Source organism: Haematobia irritans, chromosome 4 (genome assembly GCF_050003625.1).
Source record: "Haematobia irritans isolate KBUSLIRL chromosome 4, ASM5000362v1, whole genome shotgun sequence".
NCBI lineage: Eukaryota > Metazoa > Arthropoda > Insecta > Diptera > Muscidae > Haematobia > Haematobia irritans.
In genome coordinates, this window is record NC_134400.1 from 42275800 (window position 1) to 42290441 (window position 14642).

The following is a 14642-nucleotide window of genomic DNA, read 5'->3' on the forward strand; positions in this document are numbered from 1 at the left end:
TGAAAAATTTTCCGCAGTTAAAAGTCTAACTGGCATGTGGAATATGTAGGCAAGATGACAGGTATGTCCATAGTACAGTTTAAAAGTTCGTTAGCTAACGGAACACTAACGGAGCTTCATGAAAATGGGGGTAAATTAACTTAAAAAAAATTATAAAAATAATTAGGAAACAATCAAGGACTGCAAAAACTTGACATTATTACACCTTATTACAAAGTATATATCTTACTACTATATGTAGACTACGTTACAAAAACAATTTGATATATAAATATAAAAATTTAGGAATTGATTACTCCCTGCCAACATTTTTTGAATTTGGGGGCGCTTCTGAGAATCCCCACTACGTCGAAAACAGTCGTATACGATATCCAAAACTCCTCGGAAAAGCGCCGTCACTATTGAGAAGTTGTACCACGCCAAGTTACTACAAAAAAGTATCGCATGAGTGCAATTATAAGGTGCCATTCTGGATACATTTAGAAGGACGCCAATAAGAGCCCCTTGAAACAATCAGACAAAGTGCATTTTAAGATAGTTATAAAAGAATCATTGTGGTCAAGTAAAACACGATTGTTTAGATGTTTATTAATTTTATTAAACATTTATAAATTCTCATAAATATAACATTTATACGACTATCACATCACATTTAACACATTTTTATGCATTAATAAAATATAGATGTTGAGTTACAAGTTGCAAGTTACATGTTGTAGCGTCTATCAGCCAGTGCTTTTATTCTCAATGGAGGCAGCGTGTCTGGAAAAATATTTGAAAAACTATCAGTGTGGCCAATCGATACGAATTGTCGGCGATGACTAAATATTCGATAAATGTGTTATCGACTACATTAACAAGCAGCAGTATCGATTATGCCGTCGGACTTAACTTATAGTGTGGCCAACATCTGCGATACGTTCCACACGAGCACCGTCGCTTTACAGACTATCAGTTATTCCGGACGGAATGTTGGTGTTTGTAAAGAATCTTACAGTGTGTCGGATCGATACGACTTGTTGGCGATGACTAAATAATCGGTAAATATGTTATCGATCCCATAAGCATGCAGCAGTATCGATTATGCCTTCGGACTTAACTGATAATGTGCACAATATATGGGATATGTTCGACACGAGCACTGTCGTCCGGAATAACTGATAGTCTGTAAAGCGCATTAGTCTTCACTTGAACCAATCGGTTGAAATGTAAACTGCCACGATGATTACATAGTTTTTAGCTTTTTCTATGCCCAATTTTCAACTGTCAAAACTTAACGAAAATGTCAGATGTGACAACATGAAGTTGGCCGCAAAAACACCTCTCTTTCTTTCCGGTTGTCAAAAAGGTAGGAAAGCAAAGATTTTCTATCCTGATTTTCTAATAAAATATTTCAATTACGATGACCATCAGTGAATTAATACAAGAATGTTTTTGTAATTTCAGTTCAAGGACGACAAATACATTAAAAAATGGCTGACGTTGACGTGTAAGTTATATTTAAACAATCCCCGAGTTTCTATACAGTGTAAGAAGATTCTGAAACATAAACAATGACAAACACATGAAATAAACCATGGGTCGTTGGAAAATATGAACTTTAATTTGCATAGTACTGGAGCTTAACAAATATACGTCGAGTTATTTTTTATATCTTTAATAACATATTTGTATTTTCATGTTGCTTTCATTAGAGATGTTCCCTCTGCTGCTCCCGCCGTTGGTGGCGCCATGGACATTAATCAAGCTTTGCAAGAAGTCTTGAAGAAATCCCTCATTGCTGACGGTCTTGTCCATGGTATTCACCAGGCTTGCAAAGCTTTGGACAAGTAAGTTATTTGCGGAAATATTTCCAATAAACAACAATTTTCTAAAATTGTTTTTGTCTTTTATGTTTTTCAGGCGTCAGGCTGTTTTGTGTATCTTGGCTGAGTCTTTTGACGAACCCAACTACAAGAAGCTCGTTACTGCTCTCTGCCACGAACATCAAATCCCATTGATCCGTGTGGATTCCCACAAGAAATTGGGTGAATGGTCCGGTTTGTGTAAAATCGACAAGGAGGGCAAGCCCCGTAAGGTTTGCGGCTGTTCCGTTGTTGTCATCAAGGACTTCGGTGAGGAAACCCAAGCTTTGGATGTCGTCAAGGAGCACCTCAGACAAAACAGTTAAACTGCCACCTACATTGGATTAGTTCTGTGACGGGGTTCATTTGACATGATAACGATGCTGCTTGTTTTTGTTTTTATCAAAAACCATCAACCAAATTTACATCAACATAGTGGCAGACCCTAATATAAAATAGACTTAAAGGTGAAACAACATTTTTTTTAGGTGTTGAAACGTTTTTAATGATAATAAAACAAAAATTTTGAAAAAGAAAGAATAAGCGTTCCTCCTAGTGTGTTAATCGATATTTCAAAGTTTCGGGATTATATTGGAATGCAAGTTGTCTTATGTTTGGGCCAATCATCCAGTTGACATTTTCTGGAAAACAGAAGAATTGAGAAAAGGTAAGATCAATTTACTTATGAATATTACATTACATTTGATTAGCAGTGAGATCTGAAGCAAATATGTGAATGAATCTTGAACTACAAAAGGTAAAAACAAAAATACCGAGATCGACTCTGTAATCGAGCTTAAAAAAATTGCTATTTCAGCAAACAGTGACTGCTGTTCCTTTTTCAGCAGACTTTCTGCTGCTTTAGCAGACTTTTCTGCTGTCCCTACTAACAAATTTCTTTGGGTGTATGTGCATGTATATTAGCATCCTTTAGGATTTTCTAAATATTCGTCGGTTTTTGTCGTTTCTCGTAGCTAATAGTCTAGCAATTCGGATATTAAATGCGTTAGAAAAAAAAAGAGAATTCACACCCACAGTTTATTTACTAACTCCATATCTATGGTATGAGCTTAATCCACGAGAAATAGCCTCCGTAGAAAATATACTTAATGAACCATTATATCCAAATTTATGTATTTCGTAGCATATATGTATATATTTACTTTACCACTCAGTTAACCCCTATGCAAAATAAACTAACAAATAGACTAAAAGTTCAGACATGTGATTTTCACCACTTAATTTGTTTGATACCGGCCTAGAAGAGGATTCCGAATTCAGGATTAACTGAAAAAATGCCGCAAAAGTTTTTCTGCGAATTAAAAACTTCAAACTTAAAGTTCAAACAAAAATGTTTTTTTTTTCACTTGAATTGAACTCGGCTTATTTTTTATTTTAGATTTTGTTTAATGAATGTACTATTGAATTTTTATTTAGTTTTTCTTTCAATAAAATATATATTTTTTCAATTTGGCTCTTTTTCACTTTTTTGACTCTTTCGTTGGGTCTTTTTCTGGGACTTTTTCAAAAAAGTCAGCGGCAACGTTGGCGTAGGTTAGTGGTGATATTACATGCCCCGAATTGACATTTAGTAATAGGATAAATTTCTCTTTCAGGTCTTCTAGGAATTATTTATTGACTTTTAGAGTTTTCACATACAACAAGATATTAATAATCTTATAATTACAGTATGGAATTACCAGTTCCTTCTCATTGATTTTCAACGTTCGAATAATGCATCAGTAGAGTAGAGCTCCACCAAAGAATCGGCATTCGGTGTCAGGAGATCGATTAACCGAAGCCGTAGCTTTTTTAAATAATTTATATCATATCTAATTTTCCTTGTGTTGAATTTGTCCAAATCAAAACATGTTTTTCCATATAGGAAAAACATGACTCCATATGCCTAATACAATTGAGAAGAGTAAAAAAATTGATTCATATATTTCGGAGCCTACTATGCTACTTAGCGGTAACATATTTGAATATTGGAAGAGTTTTCCTTTTCAACATTTAAGAACACAAAAAAAGTGCGGCCAGCGAACAAGTGGTCAGTATATCGGAGCGTCTTTTTTTCCGAAAGAAGATCGAGTCTGAATGGAGATATTAAAGTACTGAATTTCGAATACTAAAAAGCCAGTATGTTCTAGAAGCATATTATAAGGCATGGACTGAAACCTTTTGTTGGTTTTATGCCTTTGTTCAATAAAATATGCTAATACTGCACTAAAACACTCCAAACCTCTTTAGTTAGAAATTTTAGGAAAATAACACTAATTTACACTGGAAATGTACACTTGATGAGAGTCCACTTTTCTTATGCTGCTGAATTCAAAAAAAAAATTAAAAATTTTTTTATGGAACAGTTTTTGAGATATCCCATAATTTTTAGTTTTTTCGCTCTTTTTTCACTAAACAAATTATATCTCGAGTTAGAAATGTCCGATTATATCATTGTTGGTACATAAATGAAAGGTATTAAGATGACAAATAATCGTGTATAATTGGATCTGTGATAAGTTAAGTGGTTCAAAAAATATCGATGCGAAAAAGCAAAAAAAAAAAAATCGTATTTTACAATGGGCCTTTTCTGCCAGAAAGGTCCATGTAAACCAGTGTAATTAGCTTCGGCCGATTATTATTATTTTTTTGAAACTGGATCTCCTCTTAGGTTAGGGTGATTTGTTGCAGCTACTTAAAGAGTGTGTTTAGCATACCAAGGAATTTTATATAATTTACGTATCGTATCTAGACATGCCGATAAAAATTATTGAATTTTGGGGAACAATTTCTGTAGCCTTCATTAGGTCGTTAATTCATCCAATTTGGGGAAATTCTTTCAAGGAGGCCTATTTCATAGTATGCATAAAATATCATGTCATATTTTAGTGTTTATTCGATTTTCATTTGCAGAATTTGTATTAGAGACTTAGAGACCATGTTTATGGTTTTTAAATTTATACTGTCAAGGATAACGGAAATCCACTTTGAAACAAGTTACACAGGGTGGCAGAAATTTATCGACTTCCAAAATTTTGCAAATGGCGTCGAATGTCATCGTAGATTTGACATTTGTAAGTTCCTAATAACAACATTAAAAAGTAAACTATGCCCAGAAATAAATCCGGTATTATAAAACGGCCTATTATGAACATAGAAAATATAAATGCTGCAATTTTCGATATTGAAAACGGAATGACCATAGAAACGGCTGCAAAAAAGCATATGATAGCCAAAACAACTCTATGGAGACACTACAAAAAAAGGAAACAAGTTCTTGAAGCCGCTAATAGCAAAGCCACCAAAGTGAACGAGGAAAACGAGGTTTTTACCAACGAAGAGGAGATATTTCTAGCCGAATATATAAAAACTTTGGCACAGCATAAATACAATCTCAGCCGAAATGATGTGATGAAGTTTGCCTATCTTATCGCGTATAAAAATCAAAAAAAGATTCCTACACAGTGGTCCTTGAATGCTGCAGCCGATGAGGAATGGTTAGATTCATTTTTAAAAAGACATCCATGTTTACCTTTAGATAATAGCCAAACAACCATACAAAAGGCAAAGGAATGTCTATCTTTGCTTCTCTTCCATCAAATCTATAATTATTTGAACACAAAAGGAAATGAAAATGGTCAGTGAGTAACCTGAAGGAAAGCAAAATAAAGCTACAAGTGCTCCACAGAGCATTGAGCGGAAAGCATAGAGTAGGGATATTTCTACAAAAAGGCTAGCTGAGAATTTAGAAATAACGAAATTTCATTTCTAGAGTGCAGTATAAGAAATTCCAGTGCGGAATGGTATAATAATTAGTTCTAATAGTGTAGACAAATTAAAAAAGCAACCATTGAAAATTAAAGCAATTAATTACAATTAGACAGGTGATATACAGGCTAATTTGAAGATTTATTAGTTTATCATTATTATAGAAAATGAATGAATAACCGTCATACACCAGAAAATCAGAAGAAAACCAAGCTGTTTATTTTTAACGAAAATATCTTATTTGGAATTCTAATGTTATATTGACTCCCAAGCCACAAAAATGAAGAAAACTTTAAAAGAAATTGCATAAAAATGCAAAAAGCATTTCTTAAATATTTTATCTATATTCGATAAAGTCTATGATGTTGGATCACAATGTTTTCACTACGTGTCCTTGATGAGAGTAAACTTTGTAGATCTGTATAAAAATGGGTATACCCAAAATAACGGATACCACTATATAAGGACTACCACATTCGAAACATGCAGGGTGCTTTTCAGGGTTGCCATTTGGTCTATAGAAATAACATTTTTACAAAATTTTCTAGATATAAAATTTTGTGAAATTTTTCTATAGAAATAAAATTTTGAGAAAATTTTCTATAGAAATAAAAATTTGAGAAAATTTTCTATAGAAATAAAATTTGACAAAATCTTCTATAGAAATAAAATTTTGACAAAATGGAAATAAAATTTGGGAAATGGAAATAAAATTTTGACAAAATTTTCTATAAAATTTTTCTACAGAAATAAAATATTGAGACAATTTTCTATAGAATAAAATTTTGATAAAATATTCAAATAATTAAAAATAAAAATTTTCAATAGAAATAAAAATTTCACAAAATTTTCTATCGAAGTAAAATTTTGGAAAATTTTTAAATTATATTAATTTAATTGGGAAAAATGGCCCGCTGGTTCGAATTTTAGTCCAATTTTGAAAAAATTTTGGTCCAGTCTTAAAAAACGCTAGAACAAACAAAAGAACCTAACCTACCTACTCATGTTGGTTGCTTGCATTTTGTATATAGTCATGTATTAAGTTTTAGAGAACATCCATATAACCCAACTTTTAGGTCTTAAAGGACATGAGTAACAAATTTCAAGTGTTTTACTTGAAGGTGTCCAAAAAGTCCAATTAAAGGGGAGACAGTCCATAAGAGTATCATATATGGAAATATGGTTCGACATAGAAAATATTTAGGTATAATTTTACGGATCCCAAACAACACATTAGAATCTATTGAAATTATGGATCTGCAAAAACTAAAGTCAATATGTAAATTTGGGAGATTAGAGTTATAATAGGACCTATTTGGATCAGTATGGGCTTATTTCAGCACGCCAAATTTCATCTAAATCTGATAAATACTTTGGCTACTATTCTTAGCTGATGGCTTCTGTAGAAAATGCTGCTATCCTTCTAATATTATTCTTATATTACAAGTCTAATTTTGTAAATAAATAAATTTTGGCTACTAGGTACTTGTGGAAGATCCATATGATAACACAAGGGAACAATGGTTCTGTTGATTAAGAATTGAATGTTGTTTTGAAGGTTATTTGGGACGCTGCAAATCTGCACTTTTTTCTATCAGCTCGACTTTTCGAGATATACCGTTATGTTTAAAATTAAGGCGCTTCCGCTACATATATTGGAATAATCGAAAATCCCAAACAATATTCTTTTTAAGCCGTGCTTACATTGTTTTTCAATTTTGCAATTTGAGAGATATCGTTCAAGTTTTGAAGAAAAAAATTAAATTTTTTTAAAAATGTTCAACATAACGGTATATCTCAAAAAGTCGAGCTGATAAAAAGAACAAAGTTCAGATTTGAATTCAGCGACCTCAAATTAGTAAAAATTTGCTATAAATTTCAAATAAACACAAAAAAGTTCAATTTTGTTCCCTTGTGTAATAAAACGAAAAATTCCGTTATATTTCCCTCACATACCTCTAAATTATGGATCTCAATTTACTCACCTTGAACAATAGTATGCAGTTTTACATTTGGAACATTTATTTTCTGCAATATTCGAACAATTTTTGCATATATTATTCTTGGTCTCGTCTCCTTTGGCTTCCCGCTCATTTCTCACCTCTGTTCTCTCTTCCATTTCAGCCAGCAAATCAGTATTATAGGCCGTATTTAAGCGCTGGGCAATATTGAAAATATGTGCCTTATCATTTAATAGGAAAATTTTTTCTTGAACTTGTGCAATACCCAAAAAACCACCATGTTTTTCAGTTTCACCAATAAGATTTTCTTTGATTTCAGGGATTTCTTCCAATATTAGGTTGGTCTTTTCGGAACTACGTTTATTATTTGTGTGAGGGCTCGATATGGACAATTGGCATAGAAATTGTTTAAGGTTTATAAGCGGTGGCAACTGATCCAACAAAGATTCATACATCATTCCCAAACACTAAAAAAACATTAGGATTATTTTATATATAAATTTAACTATAGCATTATTAGTGAGTTTATTTAGAGTATATTGAGTATATTTACCTTACATAATTGTTTACGTCGCTCCTCATTTAGTTCATAACATTCCATAATGTTCCTATTTAACAATAGTTGCCGCAAACATAGCCACACTTGAGCTTCATGTTTATGAACTTTGGAAACTTCTTCCCCCTGTACTGGTGACCATTTTTCATTTATAAAATTTTCAATGCCTTTCTGTCCCCGTCTTTGCCATGGTCGAAAACTTAGTATATCTGCCATTAACCAAATAATATCATGAGTGACAACCATACGTCGGGCCGCACTTAATGGCAAAGAGGAAATGCTGTCGGCTAAGTAATACAGTATGGATATACAACGAAAGCCTATTTTATATATCAAATCTCGTTTTTGGCGTTCCAATTCACTGAGTATAGCTTCATCCACATCAACATTATTGAAATTCTCATGATAACCCATGCTAAAATATTGTTAAGAAATTTGTGTTGGTGAAATTCTATAACATTTGCTGCTCTTACCTAACTAATCCAATGAGTTGTGCACAACCATTGGCACAATAGTCAATCAAGTCTAAAACAGTGTCCTGTAAAGCTTCACAACCACTTGAATGATACAATGAAGTATCTAGAAGGGTTATAGCAGCAGCTTCATGAAAGAGAACGGTGTATATAAGAAACGATGCCTGTGGATTAGGGTCGATATCGAGGAGATGGGGCAAAACTTTCGTTTTCCACAAGAGAACACAGTAGGCTTCGTGTATCAAAACTTTCAATTTGTCCCGAGATATCAGCATTTCTTTAACTTCCTCTTCACGGCCCTCTGCAGCCTCCAAGCTTGCTTGCTGACTAAGTTTAATTATTATTTCATGGGCATCTAACCATTTTTCTGAGCCAATATCACATAATTGAAAGGGACGAATACTCTCAACGAAAAAAGTTAATTCCTCTGGAAACACAAAGTTGCTTGCCATTCTTAAAATATATAAATTGTTGGCTTCTTCTTTCGACTTCTCTAATTCTAATGAAAATTACTATCCAACAAACTGAACTGGTTGCTAGGGATTTGTTTATAATGTTGTTGCTTTTTGTCAGTGGATGGAAACCTTAATAGGGGTTACATTTTAAAACAAAAAAACAAGTGATTCGAAAGTCATAATTTACAAGGAATGCATAATTTATCTACCCATTAAATCATTAGTTGTTCTTAGTCTCATATGAGGGAGACTTTTTGGAAATTGCGTTTGAAAGAAAAAAAAAGGAAAAAAGTGTTTTCTATTTATTCATGGTTTTGTTGAAAGAGGCCATACATAGGTTCAAGAACAATTCGGTAGAGGCTCTGCTTAAACTTGAAATATACGATCAAAGTAAACGAACATTTCAATGATACATTAAAGTAAAGTGAACTGTTGTTGTTCTGGTTTAGCAAAACGCTTTGTAAAATTAAATAAAACTTTCTTCTATTTTTTTTGCGATTTTTTATTATTAAATTATGTATATTTATAAAGTGTACATATAGATTAATTGTTTGTAAGACATAAAAAATACAATAAACGATAAGTATTTTAATATATAATTAATATAGAACCTATTGAAAATTATTTACTTTAAACGGAAACAGTTTAATGCATTCAGTTGTAGCATATAAACGAGGAGAAACTGATAGTAAAAATTATTTTTCTTTTCTCGCACATCTTATATGGTATATATATGTGTACATTTCATAGGAGAAAAATGGAAAAAGAAAAAAAAAGCAAGAATAAAAACAAGAAAACCAAACAAAATAAATAAATTGCTTAATTGGTAAGTGCTGTAGTTGTGGTAGCATTAGAAGGGTTAGGTATTGTGGGTGGTGTAGATTGCATGTGTTGTTGTTGTTGATGGTGATAAGCCGCCATTTGTGGCGGCATTGGAGTTTGGGGTAGTTGTGTTGGATATCCAGTAGGCATTTGCATTTGTGGATAACTGGCAATAGTTTGAGCTGCTGGATACGAAAGTGCAGCCGGAGATGACATATATTGTTGTTGGACACCAGTTGTATACATTGGAATCATATTGTTCGATGCTTCCATAGTGGGTATCATCTGGGGAGGGGCTGTAGCTTGGGGGTATGGTAGCTGAACTGACGATGAATTACTTGTAGTTGGCGGTTCTATAACTCCGGGTATGTACAAATTTGATGGTGGTGGAACAGTTGGCATTGGCGTTGCTGGTACTGCTGTTGCTGTTGCCGTTGTTGTTGTCATGATTTGTGGTGGATTTTGAGATGCTTGTTTTTCATCGACTTGCTCGATAGGTTCTTCAGATGCTACAGAGTTATTCACTTGCTCTGTATCTTGGGTTATTGGTAAAGGTGTTTGCGCCCCAGTTAATAGCTCTGGAGTGTTATCATCCGGATTGAAATATTGTTTAAAAACACTCTGTTGTGGTGGTTGGGGGGGTTGTGAAGCTGTTGTCACCGTTGGAGCAAAGGTATTGCTCAATGGAGGCACATATGGCAATGTTGGTGAAATAACGGTACTTGTTGTAGCTGGAACTGTAGCTGCTGATGCTACCGAAGCCGGAACTGAAGTTGGTGTGGGTATACTTGTTGGAGGCTGAGCGACAGCAGTACTACCAGCTTGAAGTGGTATACGATGTAAATATCCATAACCAATACCACATCCCAAAGCACCTTCACCGCCCCAATTAGAGTTGGGTTTAATTGTCACTTCACGACAGGCATCGTCATCAATATTGTATACATACATTTTTAAAGGTTGTTGTTCGTGGGTCATTATCAGTGTAAATAAATCGTCATTTTCATGCCGTATAGCGTCAGCCCCAATGACGTAGTCAGAGTATGCCCTTAAACCAGCTAATTGTGCTGGCGAATCTGGGTAAACTTCTAATATATGCCATACGTGTTCATTGGCCCCCTCAAATGAACAAAACCGTATACTAACTCCCAATAATCCTTGTCCGCCCCAACTTGAATTTGGGGTAAGTGTCAGCTCTCTCACCGATTGAGTTTTACTGGAATACACTACAAGCCGGCAAGGCTTATCTACATTTTGCCTCAATAACTCTTTCAACATGTCATTGTCTTGGTCCAATCTAGTTCCAGCTATTGCAATAATAAAATCAAAAAAGGCTTCCAAGCCTGCTTTCTGTCCTGGAGAATTATCTTGAACCTTGAATAGTTAATGATGGAATTAAACATTTTACAGGGAGAAAAAATCGTTAATTAAGACGAACCTTTAATACATGGTATCCTTCGGTTCCTCCCCCAGGAATTTCAACACTATGCCCGGATCCCATTTGTAAGCTATCTAGGAACTAATACAAATTCGTCCTTAATGTGTATCAATGAAAGTATATGTAGAACAAAATATCTGAACAGCTTAATAATTGCGTGGCACTATAAGAAAAATAATTCTACCTCTTTCTCACTCTCAATAAATATGACATATTTGACATTTAGCAGTGCTTACTACTGTGAAAATTAAAAAACGCTAAAATAAAATACAATAAAACACGCGTAAAACATTCGATTTCAAATAAAAGACAGGGTGAAGAGTAAATTTACTATACATGAGATATCCCTAGTTAATTTTCCTGTAGAAATGATCAATTGTTTAAATTTTTCTCATAAGGAACACATTGGGAGACAATAGAGTTGCATATCGGGCTTTGAAGCCAAGTAAAAATCGATAACAATGCGAACAAAACTGTCGGTAATAAAAATTCAAATGCTTCTCCTATCGCTTACTTAAACCCGAGGTGCATTCCAGGTTTAACTAATGTAATATAAATATCCCATAAATAGCTATAGTACCAAGTTAGTTTTTCCTACATTAAGGTGAGTATTAAGTTCGAGTTTAGCCGCTAAAGTGAAAACTAAACCAGTAAGAAAAGGCATACAATTATACATATTTGTTGCAAATTTTATTATAACTTGATGGAGAAATAGCCCAAAGCAAATTTTCACAAAGTTTGTATTCCTTAAAATGGATTATTAAAGAAAAGTAATCTTGAAAAAATGGCAATTTTAGCGGCTAAACTCGAACTTAATACCACCCACCTTTATGAAATATTTACATTTTTTAGTAGTGCTAGAGCTAGTTCTGTACCTCCTGCGGAAGTAATGTATTTTTTTATGTATTTGTTTATTATGGGAAATTTAAACAATCAATAACGATTCATGAAATATTCGCTAGAGGTAAATGCCGGATTTATACGTAGTCAGAAACGGTACTGATATTTCTTCTTGTTTTGATTTTAAAGAAGCATGAACGTATCTTCTTGTCATATAGATTGTCCACCTTATACATTGGGAATATACACTTCAATTCGATGCGGCCTATACAATTCCTCGGTTGAAATTTTGTAGACTGATATTCGAATTTAAAGGTCTCCTGTTAAAGCCCGGAATGCACCTATAGAGGAAATTCCAGGGGCACAATTTGGCATCGAGAAATCTTTACGGCAGTAATATTAGTCTTATGGAGTGATCCACGCAATTTCTTAAAAATTAAATCTTTGAATTAATAATATTCAGTTGCGAGTGGCTGAAACTAAATCGAAGTGATAATCATCTATATTTGGTTAAGGAATCCCTGATCGCAATAATTTTCATCATGCAGTTAGTTTTTATCGCCCAACGATTTGGATTATGTTATTAGCACAATGCTAGAAAGTCACCTCCCATTGCTCAATGGAGGCACATATGGCAATGTTGGTGAAATAACGGTACTTGTTGTAGCTGGAACTGTAGCTGTTGATGCTACCGAAGCCGGAACTGAAGTTGGTGTGGGTATACTTGTTGGAGGCTGAGCGACAGCAGTACTACCAGCTTGAAGTGGTATACGATGTAAATATCCATAACCAATACCACATCCCAAAGCACCTTCACCGCCCCAATTATTAGCACAATGCTAGAAAGTCACCTCCCAGTCGAGCTGATATACTAAAATAAATATATATAAATAATTTATTTCTTCAATCATTTGTTTTGTATCATTTCTTATTGGATAAAATTTATATTTATTTCATTGCCATCGCCACTTGATATTGCTGTTGTAATTTTTGCACCGATTCACGGTGTTTTCCCATGTCCTTCTCAACACTCTCCAAAGTGTCTGTTGAACTCTTCAATTCCTTGGATATATATTCGATACGTTTGCCAACATTTTGACGGGATTCTTCAAGATCTTGCTTAACCAGAACCGGTCCGTAAAGTTTGTAGACCTTATTGTCGGGGACAAGTAGATTAAGTTCATCCAACACGCATTTGTTCTCATTCAATTGGCTTTCCAGCAATGTACGTTGTTTTACCAATTTCATGCATGCTGCAAAAAAATTAACACAATGCATGGTTAGGGGCGAAGGAGACGATATCAAAATTGTATAGTATACTTTTCTGTAAGTTTTGATAAGCATCCAATTCGGATTGTAATTTCTTTAGCAACGCGGCACTATTTTTGTTCATTTTTGGGCCTAGTTTCAATATTTTCAAGCGATTATTTTATAAATTTTACAGCAGATGTATGCTCTCCTATTCTGAAAAACGATAGAGTAAAACAGGGAAACAGGGTGTGAATCATAACCAACAAAGAACATATGTTTTCCAGTAGAGATGGAATGAAAATTTTGTTGTATCGTACGAAAAATCGTACAAAATAAATTACAACCGACTATCGTACTCATCTTATGTGCCGTGCAGACTATAAGTTTATCCGGACGACAGTGCTCGTGTACCTCGAAGACGTAATCGATATTGCTGCTTGTCGATAACACATTTGTCGATTATTTGGCATCGCTGACAAATCGCATCAATTGGCCACCCTGTAATGCGCTTTACAGACTATCAGTTATTTCGGACGGAATGTCGGTGTTTCTAAAGAATCTTACAATGTGTCGGATCGATACTACTTATCGGCGATGACTAAATAATCGGTAAATGTGTTAGCGATCCCATAAACATGCAGCAGTATCGATTATGCCTTCGGACTTAACTTATAATGTGCACAATACATGGTATATGTTCGACACGAGCACTGTCGTCCGGAATAACTGATAGTCTGTAAAGCGCATGAGGTTCTTTACAAACACAGACATTTCGTCCGGAAAAACTTATAATCTGTTATGCGCTTTACAGATTATCAGTTATTCCGGACGACAGTGCTCATGTCGAACATATCCCATATATTGCCTAATCAATACTGCTGCATGTTTATGGGATCGATAACACATTTACCGATTATTTAGTCATTCTTTACAAACACCGACATTCCGTCCGGAATAACTGATAGTCTGTAAAGCGTATAAGACGCATTATGCGCACTGGATATTTTCCATCCATAATTTGATAAGACTTATAAAAATACAATCGTCTTCATATATATATATTTGTATTTGTAATCTAATGTTTTTGTGGAAACCTCGAACATCGTATTCACCTTAACGAAATTTCTGCTATCCATAAAAAATGCATATATGCAAGCGAAAATTCCGTGAGAAGTTGTTATCAATTTTTTACATTTTGAACTCACAAGAAAAATTCGATAAACTGCACTATCGA

At 34.1% G+C, this 14642-nt stretch overlaps 4 protein-coding genes across 4 annotated transcripts; 1 reads left to right on the top strand and 3 right to left on the bottom strand.

The window, feature by feature from the left end:
• Nucleotides 1-1331: 1331 nt before the first annotated feature.
• On the top strand, nucleotides 1332-2387 carry RpS12 (ribosomal protein S12). The gene is made up of 3 exons (XM_075307790.1): nucleotides 1332-1489; nucleotides 1695-1829; nucleotides 1903-2387. Exons 1-3 carry the CDS (start codon nucleotides 1473-1475, stop codon nucleotides 2168-2170), a joined length of 420 nt encoding a protein of 139 aa, XP_075163905.1. The 5' UTR covers nucleotides 1332-1472; the 3' UTR covers nucleotides 2171-2387.
• Zmynd10 (zinc finger MYND-type containing 10) lies at nucleotides 2323-9166 on the bottom strand. The gene is made up of 4 exons (XM_075307789.1): nucleotides 8603-9166; nucleotides 8127-8544; nucleotides 7598-8040; nucleotides 2323-2485 (listed from the first exon to the last, which is right to left on the bottom strand). The coding sequence occupies exons 1-4, from the start codon at nucleotides 9052-9054 to the stop codon at nucleotides 2431-2433; spliced, it is 1368 nt and encodes a 455-aa protein (XP_075163904.1). The 5' UTR covers nucleotides 9055-9166; the 3' UTR covers nucleotides 2323-2430.
• Nucleotides 9167-9534: 368 nt separating this feature from the next.
• Nucleotides 9535-11513, bottom strand: Grasp65 (Golgi reassembly-stacking protein 2). Its single transcript, XM_075307788.1, has 2 exons — nucleotides 11318-11513; nucleotides 9535-11253 (listed from the first exon to the last, which is right to left on the bottom strand). Exons 1-2 carry the CDS (start codon nucleotides 11378-11380, stop codon nucleotides 9877-9879), a joined length of 1440 nt encoding a protein of 479 aa, XP_075163903.1. The 5' UTR covers nucleotides 11381-11513; the 3' UTR covers nucleotides 9535-9876.
• Nucleotides 11514-13038: 1525 nt separating this feature from the next.
• On the bottom strand, nucleotides 13039-13659 carry Pfdn6 (prefoldin 6). The gene is made up of 2 exons (XM_075306310.1): nucleotides 13478-13659; nucleotides 13039-13410 (listed from the first exon to the last, which is right to left on the bottom strand). Exons 1-2 carry the CDS (start codon nucleotides 13548-13550, stop codon nucleotides 13106-13108), a joined length of 378 nt encoding a protein of 125 aa, XP_075162425.1. The 5' UTR covers nucleotides 13551-13659; the 3' UTR covers nucleotides 13039-13105.
• Between the last annotated feature and the right edge of the window lie 983 nt (nucleotides 13660-14642).

Excerpts from the sequence above, each read along its gene's own strand:
- Grasp65 (XM_075307788.1), bottom strand. The coding sequence starts at position 11,380 with ATGGGATCCGGGCATAGTGTTGAAATTCCTGGGGGAGGAACCGAAGGA. Across the intron at positions 11,254-11,317 it reads AAGGATACCATGTATTAAAG|GTTCAAGATAATTCTCCAGG; the intron begins GTTCGTCTTAAT and ends TAACTATTCAAG.
- Zmynd10 (XM_075307789.1), bottom strand. The coding sequence starts at position 9,054 with ATGGCAAGCAACTTTGTGTTTCCAGAGGAATTAACTTTTTTCGTTGAG. Across the intron at positions 8,545-8,602 it reads CAACTCATTGGATTAGTTAG|CATGGGTTATCATGAGAATT; the intron begins GTAAGAGCAGCA and ends ACAATATTTTAG. Across the intron at positions 8,041-8,126 it reads GACGTAAACAATTATGTAAG|TGTTTGGGAATGATGTATGA; the intron begins GTAAATATACTC and ends ATGTTTTTTTAG.
- Pfdn6 (XM_075306310.1), bottom strand. The coding sequence starts at position 13,550 with ATGAACAAAAATAGTGCCGCGTTGCTAAAGAAATTACAATCCGAATTG. Across the intron at positions 13,411-13,477 it reads TTATCAAAACTTACAGAAAA|CATGCATGAAATTGGTAAAA; the intron begins GTATACTATACA and ends ATTTTTTTGCAG.
- RpS12 (XM_075307790.1), top strand. Across the intron at positions 1,830-1,902 it reads GCTTGCAAAGCTTTGGACAA|GCGTCAGGCTGTTTTGTGTA; the intron begins GTAAGTTATTTG and ends TATGTTTTTCAG.